The following is a 21,505-nucleotide window of genomic DNA, read 5'->3' as shown; positions in this document are numbered from 1 at the left end:
AGGAAAAACAAAGGGTTTGGAAGAGCCTAGTAACAACTTGTAATTTTTTAAAAGGCTTTGAACTGCCTGATCTTAAGGGGGCTTCTAGAGAATAACAGAATTTTTAATGATCATCCAGAAGTGTCCCATGGCAATTGTGAAACAAAGAACTGACCTTGCAGTCGTTACCAGGCAACAGCCTAAGAAATATAGATTTCCCATCTGGCACTATATGGTGCTTCCAGGAGATTAACAGTGCAGAGAAAGAAATGAAGTAGGCAGGAAGTAAACTATTCCTGATAACAGTTAACCCCTTTTATTTTCCAGAATACTTGTATTCAGTTTAAAAAGTAATAGGAGGAGTTGGCACTATATCATTGCACAGATGTTGGTTGAGGTATATTTCCATATTTATTTTGTATATTTATAGCCTGCTTTTATCACAGAGACTGAGAGCAAATTACAGAATTTTTATAAGAGCAATAATAGAACATAAGGAAGTGAATAATGCTGTAGGACTGGTGGTGATCTCTTAGGCTTTCCAAGGCAAGAGACAGAGGCAGTTTGCCATTCCCTGCTTGCACATGGCAACTCTGGATTTCCTTGGTGGTCTCCCAGCCAAGGATTAACCAGGGCTGATGCTGCTTAGTTTCCAAGGTCTGGTGAGATTAGACTAACCTGGGACGTCCATGCTGTAGAACCAGAGTGGAAGAATTAGAAGGCAACGCAAACAGCACAAATTGCAGAATAAAAGAAAGGGGAAAAATCCCAATGTAATCGTATATCATAAAACATACAGTGAAATAGGACTAGGGTCACAAAATTAGAAAACTCTTCCAACAAGAAACTGCCTTAGAGCATGTATGCTCCAACAATGCAGAGAGAGGGAAGGCAGTACAAGCAAGATGATATAATGATAGCAGTTCACTACAATCATATCATCATATCTAATTTTGAAACTGGCCCTAGTGTGGATCAATAGAGAAGGAGCCGTGGCAACCGTAGCTGCATAAGCCAGGTGGGTGGGCAAGACAGTGGGAAGGGTGAGAGAAGAGATATAACCAAGTGAGCTTAGGAGGAGGAGGCAGGGGGGAGAACAACCAATAGGACACGAGAGGGGACCAAAAAGGGAAAGCACCTGCTGGGAGAGAGGGGAGGCAGGAACGTTGACAGAGGTTGGGAGGGGAAACAACAGAAGACTACTGGGGAGCCAGGAGAAGCAAGATAAAAGGATGGGGTTCCCTCCCCTTCAAGGGGGTTCCCTCCCCTGCAAGTCTCATGAGTTGCCTTATTGTTCCTTTATAAAGACATCTTACTGGACTATTCTATATTGTCACAGTTCTAGTCCTTTTACCGAAACACCTTCTTGGTTTTGCACATTCTGTGAACTGATAGAGGTGTGGGAGTTCTCCTGACACTAGGAAAAAATTGAATACAGTTTTTCAGTCCTGTTGATATCCTTGACTGAGTGCTGCAAGGATTATTTACAAAGTGCTTGCTCAGCAGAACCAATATCATTGCAACCCCCTTTACATTAATGCACCCGTAACATGTCTTTGTGAATCTAATTATATCCTCTAAGCTAACTTGCAGGCGGCGCACAGATTAAACAGGAGGGGGCATGCTGTGTTTAGAGAGCTGCAGGGGTTCCGTTCTCTTCCTGGGTTGCAGCTTCTTTTTTTCTGATACGCAAAACGAAGTCCAGTCTCATTATGCTGTTTGCAGTCATCATTCAAGTTATGAAAGTGGTACATACTTGCTTTTTTCACTCTCTGTTGTTTCTAAACTGGCGGCTGTTTAGTTAGGCATCAGGCTTCTTTACACCTGCTCCCCTCCAGAGGGATCTCTTGGAATAGTCCATTGACAAGGTAGTCACCAAGCCAGCAACGATTATTAGAGCAGATGTGTGAGAGAGCCCTGCTAAAGCCTTAGTCACAGTCTTTAATATCTGTCAGTGCATTCAAGGAAATGTATCTAATGTTGAATCTGTTTTTATCTAAGCAACCTTAGATTGGCTGATCTTGGTATTGATGGAAGGTATGTATCTGTACTTGAGATAGCAATGGAAGTTTTTATTGTGGGAAAAATTAAGAACTAAAGAAATAACTTAAAATTGTTCCATAAAGACAAAACTGTGATAAATGGTTTAGTAGTTTCTGAGTAGGCAGCATGTATTTCAAAACAGGAAAGTGGTCCTCTCTATTTGATTTTTAAATGCCTTTTATCTAATGTCTGCTGCAACATCAGATATTTCCTTTCCAAACAAAACAACAGCAGGACTGAAGGCATTCTTCCTTGCATGCAAAAATATGCTTCTCCTCTTACTGACATGTGGGTTCTTACGATTCTTATAGCAAAGGAAATGAGTGTTTGAAGTACATTGAGTTCAGAAGAAACTCCCTGTAGCTTGGTTTCTAGGATGCCTGCTGCTAGTCTCTTAGCGTGGTGTGTTGGGCATAATATTCAGCTGCTTCGTGTGAAAAAGAGAAGAATGATTGTTATGAAATCAGAATGCCAACGTCCCCAAAGCATGCCACTCTCCTTGCTATCTTGACAGAAGGTCATTCAAGAAACAAGTGTTTTTGTATGGTGAACTATTCATTGACGTGAGGCTCTTAGAATCCAAGCGTTATACAATGACTCAGGAGGATTAAAACAAAACAATAAGCTGGGGAGCTAGCGGGAGGTTGCTGCTAATTGCTGTATTACAAGAGTAATTTAAACCAGGCATTAAAGGTTTTTTTTTTAAGTCTCTTTTAATTTTATATCTAAATATGTACAGCTGTGAGAAATCACTGTAGTATAGAATGGCAAAGAGCAAGTCATGATTGTAATTTGATAAAAACATAAGTAGCAATTATGATTATTTAACTTGTTTAGCTTGGGATCGAAGACTAATGTTGGTTTCTAACTGCTATTATCCCCATTTCCTTTTTTAAAAAATGTTTATTTATTTATTTGCATTTGTGTGCTGCCCTCCCCGGAGGCTCAGGGTGGACAATGTAAAGGAACTATACATCAAACTCAGTTATGTTAGAACACAGTATATATTCCATGTTTTAGTGTTAAGATGAATGTGATTTCACACACCTGTTTCACTACATCCACCAAATAGCATCTCTTGTATTGAAAAGTTATAAGTAAACAAGGGCTCCTGACACAAAAACATACTGAGATATACATTTGCAGTCATTTTATTTTTATTATCTATTTATTGTATTTACATACTGTCCACCTTTACGTCTTATCACACATGACAATATCCTGTGCCACTTCATAATGTTGTGTTATTATAGAAGTACCCTGGCATTGTTGTGAATCAGGATTGTGTACTGATAGCTACTCTTAATACACTCAGTCTATAATCACTAGAATGCAATCAATATTCTTTATGCGTGAGGCTCAACTGATCTCTTCTAGTGAGATCAGTCAACAAGTTGTGAGACATGCTTTTTCCTTGAATATTACAGGTTCATATACTTAGAGGAAACTATTAGAAGTTTCCAGTAGAATGGCTGGTTTGTACAAACACAGATGGATTAATTCTAAGACTGCTGAGGCAGTAACCCTGCAGTTGGAGAACTCTGAAGTGCAGAAAACACAGCTGTCTCCAAATTATTGGTCTTACTTTGTGTCCTTCATCTGTCTCACCCATGATAGCTCCTGTGCATCAGGTGCATATGCACATCCATGCACATAGTATTCATCAGTGCGCTACCTTTTGGCCACTGGTCTTCTCTCTTGAAGCATAATAGGTGCAGTGTTGTGAGATGCTCATGTACCAGGAAAAAGAGATTCCATACCAGCTGTGTGTCTCTACCACAGACATTATACTGTTTCTGGTTATTAGTGTACATGGGCTAACGACTGAAAGAGGCTGACTTACAATGTTTGTTTTAACAGATTTTATTATCTGATACTGTGTTAATTTATATTCTGTTTTAATATATATTAGGTATTTTAAAATCCAAGTATTTAAATAAAATACAATCACCTCCTTTTCTGGATGATCAAGAGGTGGAACAGACTTTTCAGTTGTTGTTTGCTGGCATAATGAAGTTGTTGTAGTTGCTGTTCCTCATTTTGTGCCATTCCTACCCACATTTTATTGTTCTGTGTTCTGGATACAGGATTTTTTAATGCCTATTTCCATGAATATTTCCTTTAATTTGAACTGGCTGTTCAAGTGCTGCTTTCCCATAATTCAAGCCACAACTGGGTCCCCAGTTGCTTTACACATTCATTTTTGTTAGTTGAAATTACTCTCCTCCCTCTTCCCCCCCTCACCTCCTTCAGCTTAATGTGTGGCACCAGTCCCTAACCACACTAGCATAGTTGTAAGAATGACAATTCACTTTAGATCTGGAGTTGCAAATGATTAGGACAAAGTGGTCTGATTATTTTGTTCATGGCATTAATGCAATTAAACTTTAGCATTGGAGTAATGGAAATAGACATAAAGTTGGGTATTAGGTATTATCCCACTTTTCAAATTACTTAATCAGGTAGAGATTGAAGAGAAAGTGCAGTCCTGTGAGATGTTTCAGTTTTTCATGGGATATTTTTTCATTTATAATTCCATGCTTTGTTGAAAAATAAACCTCACAAGAGACTCAAAGAACCAGACATCTCAGGACAGCAGCTTTTTTTGTTATTTAGGTAGAAGCTGTGGGATCAGTGACAAGGAGAGTTTACAGCTTTATTTTTTGAGGAAAACTTCAAATAGCATGGATTTAAACCATTTAATTGACAGGTTGAATTTAGTCTACAGGAAGACAAACTTCTTGACTATAAAAATACTCGCATTTTTTTTTTTACACTTTTGATGTTTATGGAAACGTTCTGCCTGACCTGCCATACACAGCCATGAATCTCATTTTCTGTATCACATGAAGACAAACATGAGGCACCAGTCGGCTGCCCATCTGTCAAGGTGTTTTATTACCATATAAAGACATTGTGCAGTAAGGCTATAGCTCCACTGCTGTTAAAAGCACCTTGGAGACCAATAACAGCTTGACTGCATTTTGCCCTTGCACTCAATTAAGCAAAGAAGGAAAGAAACTCTGAGCAGTTGCAGATCAAGTATCTAACATTAAATTAGTTAAAATAATTGTTTGCAGCTGAGTTTAATGGAATTAAATGGTTGATTTTCCCCAGCTTGCTTCCATCAAGGAAATAATATATTTTGGGCTGTGCTTAAGAGTTCTTGTTTGTTAAAATCTTATCATATTGTGGTAGTGTTTAGCAGAGAAATGTGTTAAAACTTTGTAACTAGTGCTTTCATTGACATATGCTCATGCAACATGTGTTTTTTCCCCTAGAACTAGTTGAACAACAGAATAGGTTAGGGATTGATATATCCAGATTGGTTAGGTTTTCTGTAGTAGAGAGAAACAAGTTTAGGAGGCCCACAGAGTTTGCCTTTATTTGTATGTCAATTAGTCACTTCATTGCAGGTTACTGGACTTCAATACAAAATGTTTATTTTAACGTGAATGAAGAACGTAGCTTCATTACTCCATGAGATTTGTCCTGCAAGTCTCTCGTTAAACTTCTGAACTTGTGGGTTCCTCACTCAAAACAAGCTGTTATTTGTCAGCTTGCATCCTACCTACTTAATAATAGGATTCATGATACTACTTTCCAGTCTATAAGACTGGTCCCCAAACTTTTTATCACTGTGGACCCGTCAACCCTTGACAATTTTACTGAGGCCGGGGGGTCTTTTGCCAAGGGACGTCGCCGCTGCCTGAGCCCCTGCTCCACTTGCTTTCCCACCGGCGCCCCTGAGTTCCTGCCACCTGATGGGGTCAGTTTCAGTTTAATGTCTGTAAAAGAACACTTGCATAATTTTACGGTTGGGGGTCACTCACCACAACATGAGGTATTAAAAGGTCGCGGCATTAGGAAGGTTGAGAACCACTGCTATACATGCCAGTGCATGAAAGACTACAGAGAAGCATGTAGTGATGCAGAATAGCAGAATATTCCCATGCCTGAAGTTCAGAGCTACATTTGGTTAGCTACCTGACAGTTCTGCAGGTAGGATTTGCACCATCAGTCCCTATTATGGGGGATGGGCTGTTCATGCTGAATGGCTTAGACAAGCTCCAAAATATTTTTATTCATCCACTGTCATTCATTCCAACAACAACCCTTATTCTCCATCTTCCATCCCCTCATCATGTATTCTGAATCTGCAGTGTCCATGATGCAGCCAGCAGTGACTGGCATAAGCCATTTGGTAAGTACTTTGTATCTCAGGTATCACCATATTCTTCTTTGATTGGTCTGGAAAAAGTGGTGTACTATTTTCTTTGAACAGCTGGGCATATAAAATGCAGCAAAGAATAGTTTTGTCAGTATACCTGATATCTAATTTTGACAAGCAAGTACATAAACTACAAACAAGAGCATCAAGTATGAATGTAACTTGCAAAAGATCTGTCAATATGGATTTTATCAGAGAAGGAGCAGGCAACATAACATAATCCTGTCTGTCACCTAAGCATTTATGAAATGTTATGTCTGCTTCTGAACATAAATAGGGATTTAGATTACAGAGAAATTAATATATTTCAAGGGGAACATTTTAGACTAGAAATATTTCTAGACTGACCTGTGATATGTTTTATTGAGTGATTTAGTAGGTCTTGTTGAGCCACAGCAATGGCATTGTCAGACAAAGAGGAATTTTAATTAGTTCTTTGGGCTGAAAAGCCCTAGCCATGCACTCACGCATTGTCTCCAGCTTCAAAGAGCATGTGATATTTTAGGTGCTTCTTCTCTCCCTGACTTCAGTGCTAAAAACAGAGCCATGTTAGATTTGCTGGTACCATTCTTACCTGTTGCAGAAAGCTGACGGCTGCTAGCTACAGTTATCCAAACTGGCAGTGATTATGTGCAGCATCTTCTCTGGTCTGTCAGTAAAGGATTACTTAAGCAAGGATGCGACAAGGAAATAACAGAATTGGATGTACAAAAACTGAAGCAAAGACAAGATCTGAACAAAGCCTTAGGGGAAAAAAATACTGCTGTTATAGGTATATCCCCCGTGGTATTAAAACTGATGTTTCAAAAACTATGCTGATCTGTGTTCTCAACATACATAGTCTTACATCTGGCTTAATTAGAATTTATCTATCTTGTGGCTGCAGTGTATTATATGATTACCTGCGTATTGCACTACTTTTCAGAATGTCATCCATTAATTGTTCAGATATCTGCCATTTCTCTGATGTATATAATAATGTTCTTTTACTTGTTTCTTAGACTGTTAATGTAATTTTTAAATTGACCAGTAGAGGGAGGAATTTCACTTGAAATGCTAGATGGGAACCCAGTGTAATCATGTTAAAGGTACTTAACAATGCTGCAGTTTTAGCTTTCTTTTCTGTTTAGCATATTTCTGTTTAAGATTAACAAAGCTGATTTCACTTTGCAAACATTAGCCAAAATAGCCTGTTTCCATGAGATGCTGGTATTTCAGTCTACTCAGTGTAAAAACTACATCGAAACATTTTGTTTGCATCCTGTCATTTCAGTACTTACCTTTTCCCTGCCAGCAGCTCTGTTTGCTCTGCTTGGTCCTACACAGGTATCTTCGTTTAGACTATGTTATTACTCTTGACACTAATGACAAAGATGTTGCAGGGTCCAGTGGTCGTCTTCTGGCATTCACAATTATTATCTAGTATATTATTCCGTTCTATTAACAACTTTGCTTGCCTGCACAATATTTCTATCTTGCTCTGAAATTTTTATTAACCTCTTGCTTTTTTCTCTTTTCAGACTTTTTTTTCTGTGTGCACCATGAGAGTTTGGATTTATTTACGTATAGGTTTATCTATTATAATGACCTTTAAAAAGCAGGAAATAACGACCACAGGAGTTCATACTGTTTACAATTCCGTATAAAAAAGTGTGTTATTTGCAGTGACCAACAAACATATTCATTATATGTACGCAATAAGACCAAGCCAATCTTCTCCCAAATAGCGGTCCATAATACTATGATTGAAAAATAGAATGGAGAAATTGGAATACTGCTAGAGAAGGATTCTCCAATATTTTATCCTTCAGCAGAATTGTTGTTTGATTGGATTTGATATAATCAATCCTTCCCAATACGTTTGGTAATTTCTTCTTTTTTATCAGCTTTAAGCTATTCTAGCATTCTGTCAGCTTTAGTTACCCTTAAAAAATTGGCAAAATCATATTTCCTGCCTTTCCCTTTAATCATTCTGTCTTCAGTTAGGGATCTGTATATCACTCTTTTTTCTGACTTATGGAGGGGGTTCAGTAGAGCAAAATCTGAGAATTCCTGGTCTGCTCTGTCCCTCTGCTTGCTTGGCTGCTCAGGAAGATGAATTTGGTGGTGGATATTGTAACACCGGAAATGCCATCTGAAAATGATGTTCATGTGGCCAGGAGCTATCTTACGAAGATTTTGAGAAGCTCCATGAGGTATGGCATTGGTTCTAAAATTCCCTATTATTTTGCTCTAATATGAAAACTTCATACCTCTTGTCAGTGAACCAGGAGTATGTTGATTCTATTCACCTTTTATTTACAATCTATGGCTGCCACTTTGCAGTTCCTAGTCTTGTACTTCCATCATTGTTTATGTATTCAGTAGTTTATTATTCTGTTTATGCCATGTATACTTGTGAAGACTACTTGATTATTCCACACGAAATGGTAGTTAAACTAACTCTAGACAATCACCTTATCCACCATGTGATTGTGGAGTGGGTTGCTTGTCTGTGTAAACTAAATTTTCATGTGAAGAGGGCTGTTGTGAGCAGCACCATGGGAAATGTGGGCTTTGGGAATTTGGGGGAAGTAGGCTGATCTTGCAATGTAACCTGATAATACCACTATCAAATATCACATGTCTTCTTCTGTAGTCTACAGTACTGTAGCTATCTGTATATATTCTGGGTTAGGAAGAACTTTAAAAACTTGCTTCACAACAAGGTGATGGTAGTCCTTGGTTTCTCAAATGAGAGAGTGAAGGTATCAAATATGGTAATTCACCCAATCTGTAAAATAAACCTACTGCTAGAACTAGGATTACCAACCTCATGGTGGTAGCTGGAAATTATAGTTATAAATTTATATTTATTTTATATATAAATAAATAAATAACTGATCACCAGGTAACAGAAATCAGTTCACTTGGGGGAAATGGCTGCTTTGGAAGGTGAACTTTGTAGCATTATACCGTACTGAAGTCCCTCCCCTCCTAAACTCTGCCCTCTCCCAATCTCCCAGTATTTTCTGACCCGGAGCTGGCAGCTAGCCAGAACCTGTTCAAAAAGTTAATTGTGGGCAGAACTAAAGGGTGTTATTATTTTCTTAATTTTTTAAAAAGTTGTAGCCATAATTGGTTTGCAGAAGTCTTGCATTAATTTGCTGAACAGGGTTTAATCTAAATAGTGATTCAGTTCCTACAAAGACATTAGGAAACATTGATAGAGAAAACCACATTAACATCTCCCCCCCCCCCATGTGACCTGTTAGTAGTATGTACTATTCTGTGTTATGCTTCTTGTAGCTGTTAATTAGATCTGAAGTTGATTTGTTTTTGATCGGTGTCGGTTAAACATTTATGAAGGAAATGTGTATGTTTTCTTGTTGCAGAAAAAATGACCTAACCTGCAGGCCTCACTCCTGGCATGCAACCAAATTTACCGAGAATCAGCCTGAGACAGCCGCATCACGACTGTCCTCAACCAGTGTCTGTGCTTCGTGGCACTCCCGGTATCATGCAAGGTGAGCTCCTGTCTCAAGCTCCAGTGTAAAGAACATAATTTGCCTTATTTTGCTCATATCTTTTAACTGCCAACAATGTGCAATATGTTTTTAGTTTTTCATGTGTGAAGTAACTTGCATAATGAGAACAATCACTGTGTCACGTGTCTGGCGGTCATTGGTACGCAGCATTCTTTTGTATGCAGATGAGATGATATCTGTCAGTTTCTCTTTAGACCTGTCTTGTAGGTATTAGGTTTCAAGCATAAAACTTTTTAAGGTCATGTGGACGTTTCTACAAATATACTTTCTCCTTCAGTAAAGTAAGGCTAAGGAGGCAGAAACTGAAATGCACTATTCCAGAGCAGTTCCTTGGCAATAATATATGTACAGTCTTTCTTCTGTACACCTGAGGAATTGTTATACAGCTACTTTATCTAATTTTGTCTGTGCTTGCTACAGCAATTAATAAGATATGGGTAGGGCACATAATTGCCATTTCGATCATTGAAATTTCCTCAGTAATTACTACCTATGTGAGGATACTTCCAAGACTTGGGAGAGAGAAAAAAACTTTTTTTTGAGCTGTAAAAATGTTCTCTGTTCTCATTCAAGTACACCATGATCTAGGTGTAATCTCTTTAAAACGTCCTTTATCAGCATTTGTTCTGAAATTGTCTGCTTTCTTGTAGTGTATGGGAAATAGTAAAAAATGTAAAAAAACTAATTTACAAAGCACTTAGCAAGTACATTATATATTTCCTATTTGATTTTTATCTTTAAAAATGAGATGATTCATAATGTATTTATTAAAAACTTTTTAGCCTTGTTACTATTATCTTTAGTGCAATATTGAACTTTAAAATAAATTTATTTGCTGTGCTATGTTGAACCCCATTTTGAATCCTTTCTCCATAGCTTTTCATTGGTATCCTCAACCTAAGGTTGTTAGCTTCAGGCTGGAAAATGCCTGATTTTGTGGTAGAACCTGAGGAAGACAGGGTTTGGGAAAGGAGATGCCTCAGATGAATATCGTGCCATAGAGTTGGTCCTCCAAAGCAGCCATTTTCTTGAGGCGGGTGTGGGGGGGGGACAGATCTCTGTTATATGGTGATCAGTTGTAATTCTCAGAGATTTCCAGGTCCTCCCTGAAGTCTGGCAAATCTAAACCTGGCAGCAACCACCTGATTTTCATGACTCAGCTAGGTCTATCCCTTATGAATTTATTTGTTTGTTTATTATTAAATTTATAGCCCACCAGTCCCACACAGTGGCTCATGGTGGAGAACAGCAATCCCTCAGAACAAAAATTGCACAAAATAGTCATAAACCCCATTAAAATCCACCCTGGCAGTGACAGAAACTCCCTCCTCTCAGCTCAATAGACTTCTTAAAAACTGCCTCAGGAGGACAACCACAGGGGTAGCCTGATGACCTGGCTAGCTCAGGGAGGGACCCTGGCCTTAACTGAAGACCTGGTGGAAGAGCTTCGTTTTACAGGCTTGTGGAACTGGGAAAGTTCCATCAGGGTGTCAGCTTCCTGGGAGCTCATTCTACCAGGTTGGGGCCCAGATTGAAAAGACCCAGGCACTGGTCAAGGCCAGGGACCTTCAACAAATTTTGCACCTGCAGCGCAAAGTGCCCTGCACAGGCCATAAGGAGGTAGGTGGTCCCGCAGATATGTGGGGCCCAGGCCACAGAAAACTTTAAAGGTTAACACCAAAACCTTTAACCTGATTCTGGCTGCAATCAGTAATGAATGCAACTGCCCCAGCACAGGCTAGATGTGGGCCTCCCAAGCTGTTCCTGTGACGACCCTAGCAGCTGCATTTTGCACCAGCTGCAATTTCCAGATCAAAGACAAAGTTACTGTTCAACAATAGGTACCCTATGGAAGCCAGTGTGGTGTAGCAGGTAAGAGCTCAAGAGTAGGTTTTGGAAGACCCAGGTTTAAATCCCCATCTTGCTGTGGAAACTCATTCTCTGATTTTGGACCAGTCATATACTTTCATCTTAACCTATCTCATAGGGTTGTTGTTGCAAATAAAGAGGAGGAGGAGAGAATAATGTGAGTTGCTTTGGTTCCCACTGTGGAGGAAGGTGGAGTATAAATGAAGCAAACAGATAATAAATATGACTGAAGATGGGAGGCAGATAAAAGTAAGTTGGTAAATGTCTGAAATTGAGAGAATGATGCAGGTAAAGGAATGAGGAGATGGGGGTTGCCAGGAAGGCGGAAAGAAAAAATATGGGTACAGGTAAAAGGCAAATGCTACCTCACAAGTCCTGGAGGGTTCCTCCATGCCACATGGACCTTGTCCAGTGGTCATTAGCACACAATTAGGCTACAGTTTTCCTAGATTGAGGCTGCCAGGTGGAGGCAGAAGCTGAAGACAGAGGGGCAGGTCAAAGTAGGATGGAAAGGAAAGAGGGTTGCCAGTTTCAGGTTAGGAATTCCTAAACACTTGGGAGCTGGAAAAGGTGAGGTTTAAGTAGGGGGGGTTTCTCAGAGGGGTTTAATGCCGTAGACTCCACCCAACAAAGCAGCCATTTCCTCCAGGGGAACTGAGATTTCCAGCCTCCAGATGGTGACTGGAGAGCACCCAGAATTACAATTGTTCTCCAGATGAGAGAGACCCTGGAGAAAATTGCTGCTTTTGAAAGTTAACTATACCGCATTATACCCTGCTTGGCTCACTTTCTTCCCCAAACGTTGCCCTCCCAAGGTTACACTCCCAAATTTCCAGGAATTTCCCAGCCTGGATGTTGGCAACCCTAGAAGAAAAGGAAGCAGGAGAAAGAGAGGCCATGGGGCTTTCAGGAAAGAGGAAATAGTAGGAGATTGTTATGTGAGATGGCCTCCCTTATGTCCTTGTGGGGTCCCACTTGTATAATATTTTGTACTGTTCCTGCTTACCCTTTGTTGTACCTAATACATGAACAAATTGTCTTCTGTGCAGACCCACAGTGGAACCCCATGAGCAAGGCCTACCATATAGAAGCTTTATAAGTTAAAGCCTTCAGAGTGTGCTGAATGCCTGAGACAGAGGACATTCCAGCCCAAATGGTCATGTGTTCCAGAGCTTCAGAGTCCCAGTCTCAGTTTCTTTTGTATTGGCAAGGAAAGGTTTTTGAGCTGGCTGCTCCGCTGTCATTTCCTTGTTTGGCTAGCCCTGGGCTGTCTCACCCCTCGTTCCCCACCTTTGACTGGTGAATGCTCTTCCTTTTTCTGGGTCATCATGGATGAGAGTTGTGTTCAAAAAGCGTACCCATTATGGTGCCAAGATGATTCAGACTGATGAGCAAGAATGGAACTATTGGTTCAGAGTCTGCCTCTTTTCTATGACTGACCCTAGCCCTGATGTCCCATTTCCTAACTGTGTAGTAATTTATTACTACTGACCAGTGAGTTCTGTCCATAGTTCAATTTGGTTATAGGTTGGTTTTGAGACATGCCCCCTTTTTCCACCGTGAGGGCAATAGATAATTCTGTACCCAGGATTCACTTCAAACTCTCCTTGACAAGGATACTATTGAAAAAGGCCCTGGACCTCAACCTTTGGAAAGCTTATATTCTCACCTTTTCTTGGTGGATAACTAGGATTTTTTTTTGGGGGGGGGGTGGCCCATCTTGCCCTTAGTGGTCTGAACAGATTTCTTACAGTTTCAGAGTTCTATTGATGGGACATCCAGTGCATTGTCCGGCCCACAAACATGGTCTTATCGGGGAGAGGGGAGATAAGGCATTCCTTGTTATATCCAGGCCAAGCTTCCCTGCCTCTTGAGAGTCTGGGCCATTCCACCAGAGTGATGGCTTCTTCAGCTTCATTCCTGGATAGAGTCCCGTTGATAGAAATTTGTTGTACTGCAGCATGATCAACAGACACCTTTGTGCGCCACTATACGTTGTATCTGCATGTCATAAGAGAAGTTCAAGTTGCCAAAGTGGTTTTCCAGTTGTTATTCAGTTGATGAGAGTATTAACTGACACTGGTGAGTAGTTTGTTAGAATCCCCATTTGGGCTGCACAGAAGATTGATGATGAAAACAGGGTTATGCTTACCTGTAACAGTTGTTCATTGAGGATCTTCTGTACAGGCACACATACCCTCTCTCCAGCCCATCTGCACATTTTATCTTGGCTTCTATGGTGTTACAAAAATGAAGGTAGGAACATTAGAGTCCCTGGACCACATGAACCTTTGGGCAGGAATGACCTCGTTGAGCTCCAGCACTCAATACCCTCTTGCGGTTTTAACCTCTCCATAGTAGGCAAGTTCATGTGGGCCTGTACAGAAGAATCTGTATGAACAACAGTTACAGGTAAGTGCAACCCTGTTTACATGCTCAGCTGCTGGTAAGGTTTCCACAATGACCCTACATGCCTTTTAAAAGAAGCAACTATACAGTTGGTAGTATAAGCAAATTATTATTCATTTTAATTTCGTAATGGTGACAGTTTTATATTACTAGTTTAATATGGCTGTTGAATGAATTGGATTTTTGCTTGTGTGTAATGTAAAAGTTCTTCCTTTTTTTTTTGCTACAGCTCGTCTTCCCATGACCTGTCAAGCTCATGGGATCAATCAAATCTCCATCGCACTTCAGATCAATTCAGCTCTGCTGGAAGTATGGACAGCTGGGATCACACACCTCAAACATATCAGTACGGACAGATGACATCTGCAAAATCCAATAGCAGCATTGATCACTTGGGGAATCCCAGCAAAAGAGATTCAGCCTATGGCTCTTTTTCCACCAGCTCCAGTACACCTGACCACATGCTATCCAATGTAGATGTTGCCTCTGCTGAGAATGTGCTATACAAAGTAAGTCACTGGGATACTGTCAAACAAGGGAATAGTAAGACTGCCTCATTCCTAAGTGATAATGGAGGACTAGAGGATAAATCTGCCTGCCTCCCACCTCCACCACAGTATGAGAACAACAGTAAGAGCCCCCGATTGGAAGATCACTCTGATACAAAGTATTCTGGGTCTGGGAGATCCAATTTTGGACCTGTTTGGTATGTACCAGAGAAAAAAAAGTCACCCTCTCCTCCACCCCCACCGCCACCCCTCCGTAGCGATAGTTTTGCTGCCACAAGAAGTCATGAAAGAACCCATATCCCTCTTTACTCAGAGGGTATTCAGAGCACCCAGCACTTTGAAGCCCTGCATAGACCTCAGCCCAGAACTGACTGGAATACTGAAGTTGCAGAACAACAAAAACGATCTGCTAGGGTAGTCGAGAAGCCCTCAGATGGGACACAAAGCAGCAACCCAGCATACAGGTCCGATCTCGGTTTGGATTATAGTTTGCCTGGTGCAGGTGACAGAATCAACAATAATGTGGGTCATGCCAACAGGCTGCATTCATCCCTGTCCAGTACTGACGTTCGGTTTGCACAGTCCATTTATGGGCATCACTGCCATCACCATCAGCGCCAGTACAGTGATGAAAGCACTTTCTTTCGCAATACAAAGAGCACCGCATTGCCTAAAGAGCAGCGGCACCTCTCCTCTTACGCTGGCATTCAGGAAAGGCCAGCCAATAAACACAACCTCCCATCTAGCCCACTTAGGACATTTGGCAGTATTGCTGCTGCTTCTGACATCAGTTCTGAAGAGAAAATGGACAACACTGGGCTAAGTCGCTACTATTGTGTGGCTATGAAACAGCCTGCTCAGGGAAACTCAAAACCAATACAGCTCAAAGATGAATGTTGGAATTCTGGAATAGGTTCTCAGTCCTCTGCTAGACCACATGAGAATCCTGCTGTAGCCATGATGAACCAAAGCCCAAAATATTATCTACCTCAGCAACCTGTTGAGCCTTCTCGGGATGCATGTGAAAAAAGCAGTCATTGTGTAGGTAAAGAAGAGGATGTTAGGACTGCTGTGGTGGAAGATTCCAGAAAGCTTAGCTACCCTGAAAAATCAGGACAGACTAAGAATTTTGAGAACCACAATAGTTTTAATGAGCAGGAATGTGCCCTAATATCAGGTAATAATGCTGCCCCAAAAGATTTCAAATGGGGTCAGGAAAAGGACAAAATTTCACCTCAGAAGACCCCAATGTTGCATTCCTTAGCCCAGGAAGGGAAAAACCAGCCTGACAAAGGTGCTGAAAATGGAATTAACAGACAGCCTGCGTTTGATGTTCATCTTAGTAAAAATGTACGAAGGAGTGATCGTTTTGCTACCACATTGAGAAATGAGATCCAGATGAGGAGAGCAAAACTGCAGAAAAGTAAAAGCACAGCTACCTTAGCGGAATCAGCTGAGACAGAAGAATTTGCTGAGAACTGGAAACCTGATTCTGCAGAAAAGGTGAACCCTTCATCAGAAAATTCTTTTACTAATGAGTATAAAGATCATCTTAAAGAGGCTCAGGCCCGAGTGTTGAGGGCAACCTCTTTCCAGCGCAAAGACTTGGAACCCAGTTCTACAGATTATTTTCCAGATCGGAAGGCAAATAATTATAACTCTACATTGTTGGCTCTAGTTTCTGAAGATGAATCTGGCTTCCATGAGGCTACACAGTCTTCTAAACAGAGTTCACCTGCTAGCAACCACCACATTTCTCGCATTGGTGGTAGAAAAAGGTTCACAGCAGAACAAAAGCTGAAATCCTATTCAGAGCCTGAGAAGATAAATGAAGTGGGGGTCTCAGATGATGGCTACCACTCACGCCGCCGTCCAACCACTTCTGAGGAAGCCTTAGGTTCTTTTGCCGATAGGTGGAAATTCTTTGAAGAAACCAGTAAGCCTGCCTACCAGAAATCTTCACAGACAAACATACTTTATGGTCGACCCGAAGGACAGCCTGGTAATTGCCGCAGAAATTCTCATGAAAGTGAGGCTGAGGGGTCATGGTATGTAAGGAGAATGCGGGCAGCTTCGTTTGGAATTGAAAGTACGCTTGGTGCTTATAACAGATCCAAAGACAGCATCATTAACACTGGCCACAAAACAAAATCTGGACAACCTCATAGGCTAGAAACTTTTGCAGAGTATCAAGCTTCATGGAAAGAGCAGAGGAAACCTTTAGAGACTCGGAGTTCAGGAAGATACCATTCAGCGGACAACATCCTTGATGCTGGTCATGAACAGCTTGAGAAACCACAGTACACACATGAGCGATCCAGATCATCCCCTTCTACTGATTTTCACAAACAGGTAAGAGCTGCTTTTATTCCTACTTCTGATGATCTTAGAAAATATATGCAAAAAGTATAGACGAAAAGCTGCACTTAAGAGCTGAATTCAAACAAATTTATCTTGATTGACAACTGCAGTCTCTACTTCCGTTGTGTATTCATCCTAAAATTTTGTCAGCAATAAGTTCTACTTATTGCCAGCTTAGTGTAGTGGTTAGGAATGCGGACTTCTAATCTGGCGAGACGGGTTTGATTCTGTGCTCCCCCACATGCAACCAGCTGGGTGACCTTGGGCTCACCATAGCCCTGATAAAGCTGTTCTGATCGGGCAGTGATATCAGCGCTCTCTCAGCCTCACCCCACCACCAAGTCCGGCCTAGTATACTTCCTACAAAGCCTGAGTGATGAGCATTGATTAGGGGTGCAGTTCACTCCTTTGTTGCTGTGAAATGTATATCTTTTCATAGATGCTCTTCTTCCAGCATTTCTTGTGATAATTTGCAGAATCAGTTTTTTGCAGTAAAAGCAGAGGTTGCTTTGTATATAGAGCTTATTCACATATGCATAATTTTGCAGTTTGGTGCTGGATACAAGAATGGCCTCCATTAGATTATGTAGCACTTAGAGGGGATATTTGGTCTATGATTACTGTTTCAGATGTAGAAGTCAATACATGATAATGCAGTTGTAGACATGAATATGGATTTGTGAATTAATTGAGTTATCATTGTCAAGAAGCAGATATATGTTTTTTTAACCATGTAAGTGTAGTAATAAATACTAAACTGTTTCAGCACTATCTGCAGTCATGTCATGCTGCCTGAAAACTGTTCAGTTTGTGGGATAAATATGGGCAGAGTAACAATGTCGTGGTCATAATTAAAAGATCACAGGTCTGTCTTATCATAAGCATAGGTCAGTCCAGATTTGTTTAATTCACCTTTGTACCATGCCACTATGTTGGTGTGTACTGACTGTAGCCCACACCCATGATTGCCTTTTGGTTGCAGGAATTTATTGAAAATCAGTGGTTATTTTACAGCCAAATAAATTTAAATGTACTGCCACAACACGCAGAGTGGTAAGGCAGCAGACATGCAGTCTGAAAACTCTGCCCACGAGGCTGGGAGTTCTATCCCAGCAGCCGGCTCAAGGTCAACTCAGCCTTCCATCCTACCGAGGTCGGTAAAATAAGTACCCAGCTTGCTGGGGGGTAAACGGTAATGACTGGGGAAGGCACTGGCAAACCACCCCATATTGAGTCTGTCATGAAAATGCTAGAGGGCATCACCCCAAGGGTCAGAGATGACCCAGTGCTTGCACAGGGGATACCTTTACCTTTACTGCCACAACAATCTGTTGGGGTTCGGTGATAGTGTCAATAAGAATAGAGGTATAAATTATCTATGAAGTACATGGACTTCCATAATCCATTTAGCAGAGTTCCTTTAACAAAGGCTTCTGAATAAATGTGTGGGTCCTCTTGCAGACTGAGAACTGAAAAGAACAGGAAGCCACTAAATGGTCCATTCTCTTAATGGGCAGAAGCAAGCCATAGCGTCTGCCAGTGATTTGTACTGGGCCAGTGCTGTTGTTTATTCATAAAGAATCCGGATTTGGGAGTAAATGGTAAAGTAGGTGTGATTACGATGGCACCAAATTATTATAAAGGTGAAAGCTAAATACCTATAAAAGGATCTATCCCAAAATGGAAGAATTGGAACAATTAAAAATATTATTTAAGTCATCTTTATGTTGTCTGTCCATCCAATTCAGAATCTCCAATGCAGCAAACAGTCGAAACTATTATAATAAACTTTTTAAAAACACATATTATAAAAATCAGTTATTAATAACTTTAATAGTTGCTGATTTAGTCTACAGCAGTGGTCCCCAACCCCTGGTCTGGGGACCAGGACCGGTTCGTGGATCAGTCGGTACCTGGCTGCAGCTCCTTGTCCTCCTCCCCGGCTGCTGCCTCAGGGGCTGCCCTGCCACTCTGCCGCTGGCTCACCTTTGGTGCTCTCCAGTGGCTGCCATGGCTGGGGCTCCCCCCTGGAATAGCACTGTGCAGCTGCTGCTGGCAGCGCTCCCCAGCAGGCGGCGGGAAGTCAGGGCGCCAGCGGGAAAGCAAGTGGAGCAGGGGCTCAGGCGGCAGCGACCTCCCTTGGCAAAAGACTACCCCCCCCCCGGCCTCAATAAAATTGTCAAGTGTTGACCGGTCCCTGGTGATAAAAAGGTTGGGGAACACTGGTCTACAGCATTTGAGCAATGTCACACTTCCTATAGAAAAAATAAGCAATTTAAATTAGCAACCAGTTATCGTGCTTGAGGTCTTTTACATTTAATTATGTGCAAAAAAAAATTGGCTACAAGCAATATAGTTCCTAAATCCATGCTTGCCAGGAGTTTCTTAACCTTATCTGATGTTAACAACCCGTCATTATCACAGAAAAGAGGCATGATCCACAAATCCCTAATCCTGCAAAAACTACCACATTCCAGTAAGTAAAGCCTGAGCAAGGGGGCTGGACCTCTCTGGACAGGATGTGTCCTCCCTCTGCCAGAAACCTAGAGCCCAGATCCAGCTTCTTCTTCCTCACCTTTCTGCAGTGTAACCTTGCAGAAGCCAGCCCCACTCTTGACTTGGTATTGACCAGTTGGGCTGCCAACTGACTATAAGAACATGATAGAGGCTATGATGGATCAGTCCAGCCCTCTGTATCACATAGTCACCAAATCTCAGGGATCATCAAGAGGTCCGGCAGCAAGGCCAGAACTTCAGAAGCCCTCCCACTGTTGCTCCCCCAGGTACCAAGAATAAGACTAGTCATAAGAACAAAAAAGGAGCCATGTTGAATCAAGCCAATAGCCCATCCAGTCCACCAATCTGTTTCACACAGTGGCCAAATCGCAAAGGCCATCAAGAGCCCTTGCACCACATAGGGAAGGCTGTGTGAATTACAAGTCCCCAGAGTTCCTGTGCCAGAAAACAACCAATGGGAAAGTACTTCTGGAGTTCTGGCCCTGCTCGTTGGCCTCCTGATGTCCTCCGGGGTTTGGTCAGCCCTCCCCCCCCCCAGATGGCTTCTCTAGCAATGTGTGAAAGTCAAATGTAGGTGGGGATGGGGTGGGTCTAATAGATATGTCAATTCTGATACCACAGGAAGAGGCCTGGTAACACCACTTCCTGCAGTGAGGGAGTGGATCTGTTAATGTCACATCCAGCGGGAGTGTCTGGGTGATGTCACCTCCAGTGGCATATGACTTCTGGAGGTGTGGCCAGCTGACATTCCTTCCAGTCTTCCATGGCCAAAAGGGTGAAAACACTGCTCTAAACACACTGTTATTGTTTGCCTCCTTTCAGATGTCTACTGTCTTTTCCAGAACTGATCTCACCCCATATTTCACCCTTCCCTCTTTTCCCATTCTTACAGTCCTCCTGACTCATCTTCTTCCGTTGCTTGGTATCATTAGATGCCACCAAGAGTCCTAATATTATTGGGGGCATTATTTTAGACCCCTAACATTTTTTTTAATTTTTCATATTTTCTTACCGGCTTGGGCTTGTTATCCATACTTTGGCTGCATGTTCTCCATCTTGCATAATTTCTAATCTGCTGGAGAGTAGAATATTTGACCATGAGATATGTGTTATTGAGGTCTAACAACTAAATGTTGCAGGGTTGGGTGGGTTTTTTTTCTTATCTGAAGATGACTACACCTTGGTAGTTGTTGTTATGACTAAGAGCAGCTGCTTCAACCATTCCAGCAGCTGTTCTCTCTAGTTCTTGTGGATTGCTAGGAGAGTTCAATTCCTACTTGCATATAGCTGTGTGAGGCTGCCTCCTTCTGGATTTTTGATCCCTGTGGAATATCATACTTTGCTATATACCAGTTGCTGCAAACTGACAGCAAGGCAGTTCTTTACAATCCCTGTTAGGGGCTTTCTGTAAGTATGTGGCTGAAAACCTCAGTTACTTGCAAGCAATTTAGGACACTCAAGACCTGATTAAATGTATGTATATGTTTGTGAATGTGAGTGAAAGCTCCCATATCTTTAAAAAACAGTTTAGAGTTGGAGCATAAAGGTCTTAGTTATCTTAAATCAACAACACTTAGGTCTTTTCACTGAAGTCAAGGTAATACGTACGGCTGCCCAATAAAGGAGGAACAACTTTTGAAGCTATGTTGCAATTACAGCAAAACTAAGAGCATATGTGTACCGCCCAAAAAGGAAACAGAAAACGGATCCAAGAAAGAAATGGCGTCTAGCATTAGTCTTACTCAGACACATATACTTTCCTAACTTTCTATGATCTTATTTTTAAATTTAGGAAATGCACATCAAAAGAACCCTGGCAGATCAGGTCAAAAGTTGATCTGGTCCAGGGTGCCATATCCAACAGTTATTGCCAAACAGAAATTGCAAATCCTTTAGTTCTTTCCTTCGAGACCAGTCAGATGAATTAGTAATTTGAGCACGAGAATTGCAAAGCCATCAAGCCTGTGTGGAATACTACAGTGTTTTAAGCCAGATCAGCATAAGACCAGATACATTATGGACTTTCAACCAACCCACAAATGAGGGGGTGTGTAATAATA

General features: G+C 41.3%; 1 protein-coding gene across 6 annotated transcripts in view; it reads left to right on the top strand.

The window, feature by feature from the left end:
• The window catches only part of SHROOM2 (shroom family member 2), a 143,887-nt gene that overhangs the window by 83,451 nt on the left and 38,931 nt on the right, over positions 1–21,505 (top strand). For 3 of the 6 annotated variants that reach the window (XM_077343267.1, XM_077343265.1, XM_077343264.1), the window contains exons 3-5: positions 8,344–8,448; positions 9,628–9,759; positions 14,288–16,919. In XM_077343267.1, the coding sequence (XP_077199382.1) occupies positions 8,344–8,448; positions 9,628–9,759; positions 14,288–16,919 (2,869 nt within the window). Of the gene's footprint in view, positions 1–1,150; positions 2,017–8,343; positions 8,449–9,627; positions 9,760–14,287; positions 16,920–21,505 lie in introns of those variants that run through there. The other 3 variants (XM_077343268.1, XM_077343266.1, XM_077343269.1) reach the window with 2 other exon arrangements.

The sequence above is a fragment of the Paroedura picta genome, chromosome 6 (assembly GCF_049243985.1).
Source record: "Paroedura picta isolate Pp20150507F chromosome 6, Ppicta_v3.0, whole genome shotgun sequence".
In the NCBI taxonomy this organism is placed as follows: Eukaryota; Metazoa; Chordata; class Lepidosauria; order Squamata; family Gekkonidae; genus Paroedura; species Paroedura picta.
This window is presented reverse-complemented; position numbering and strand designations above follow the sequence as displayed.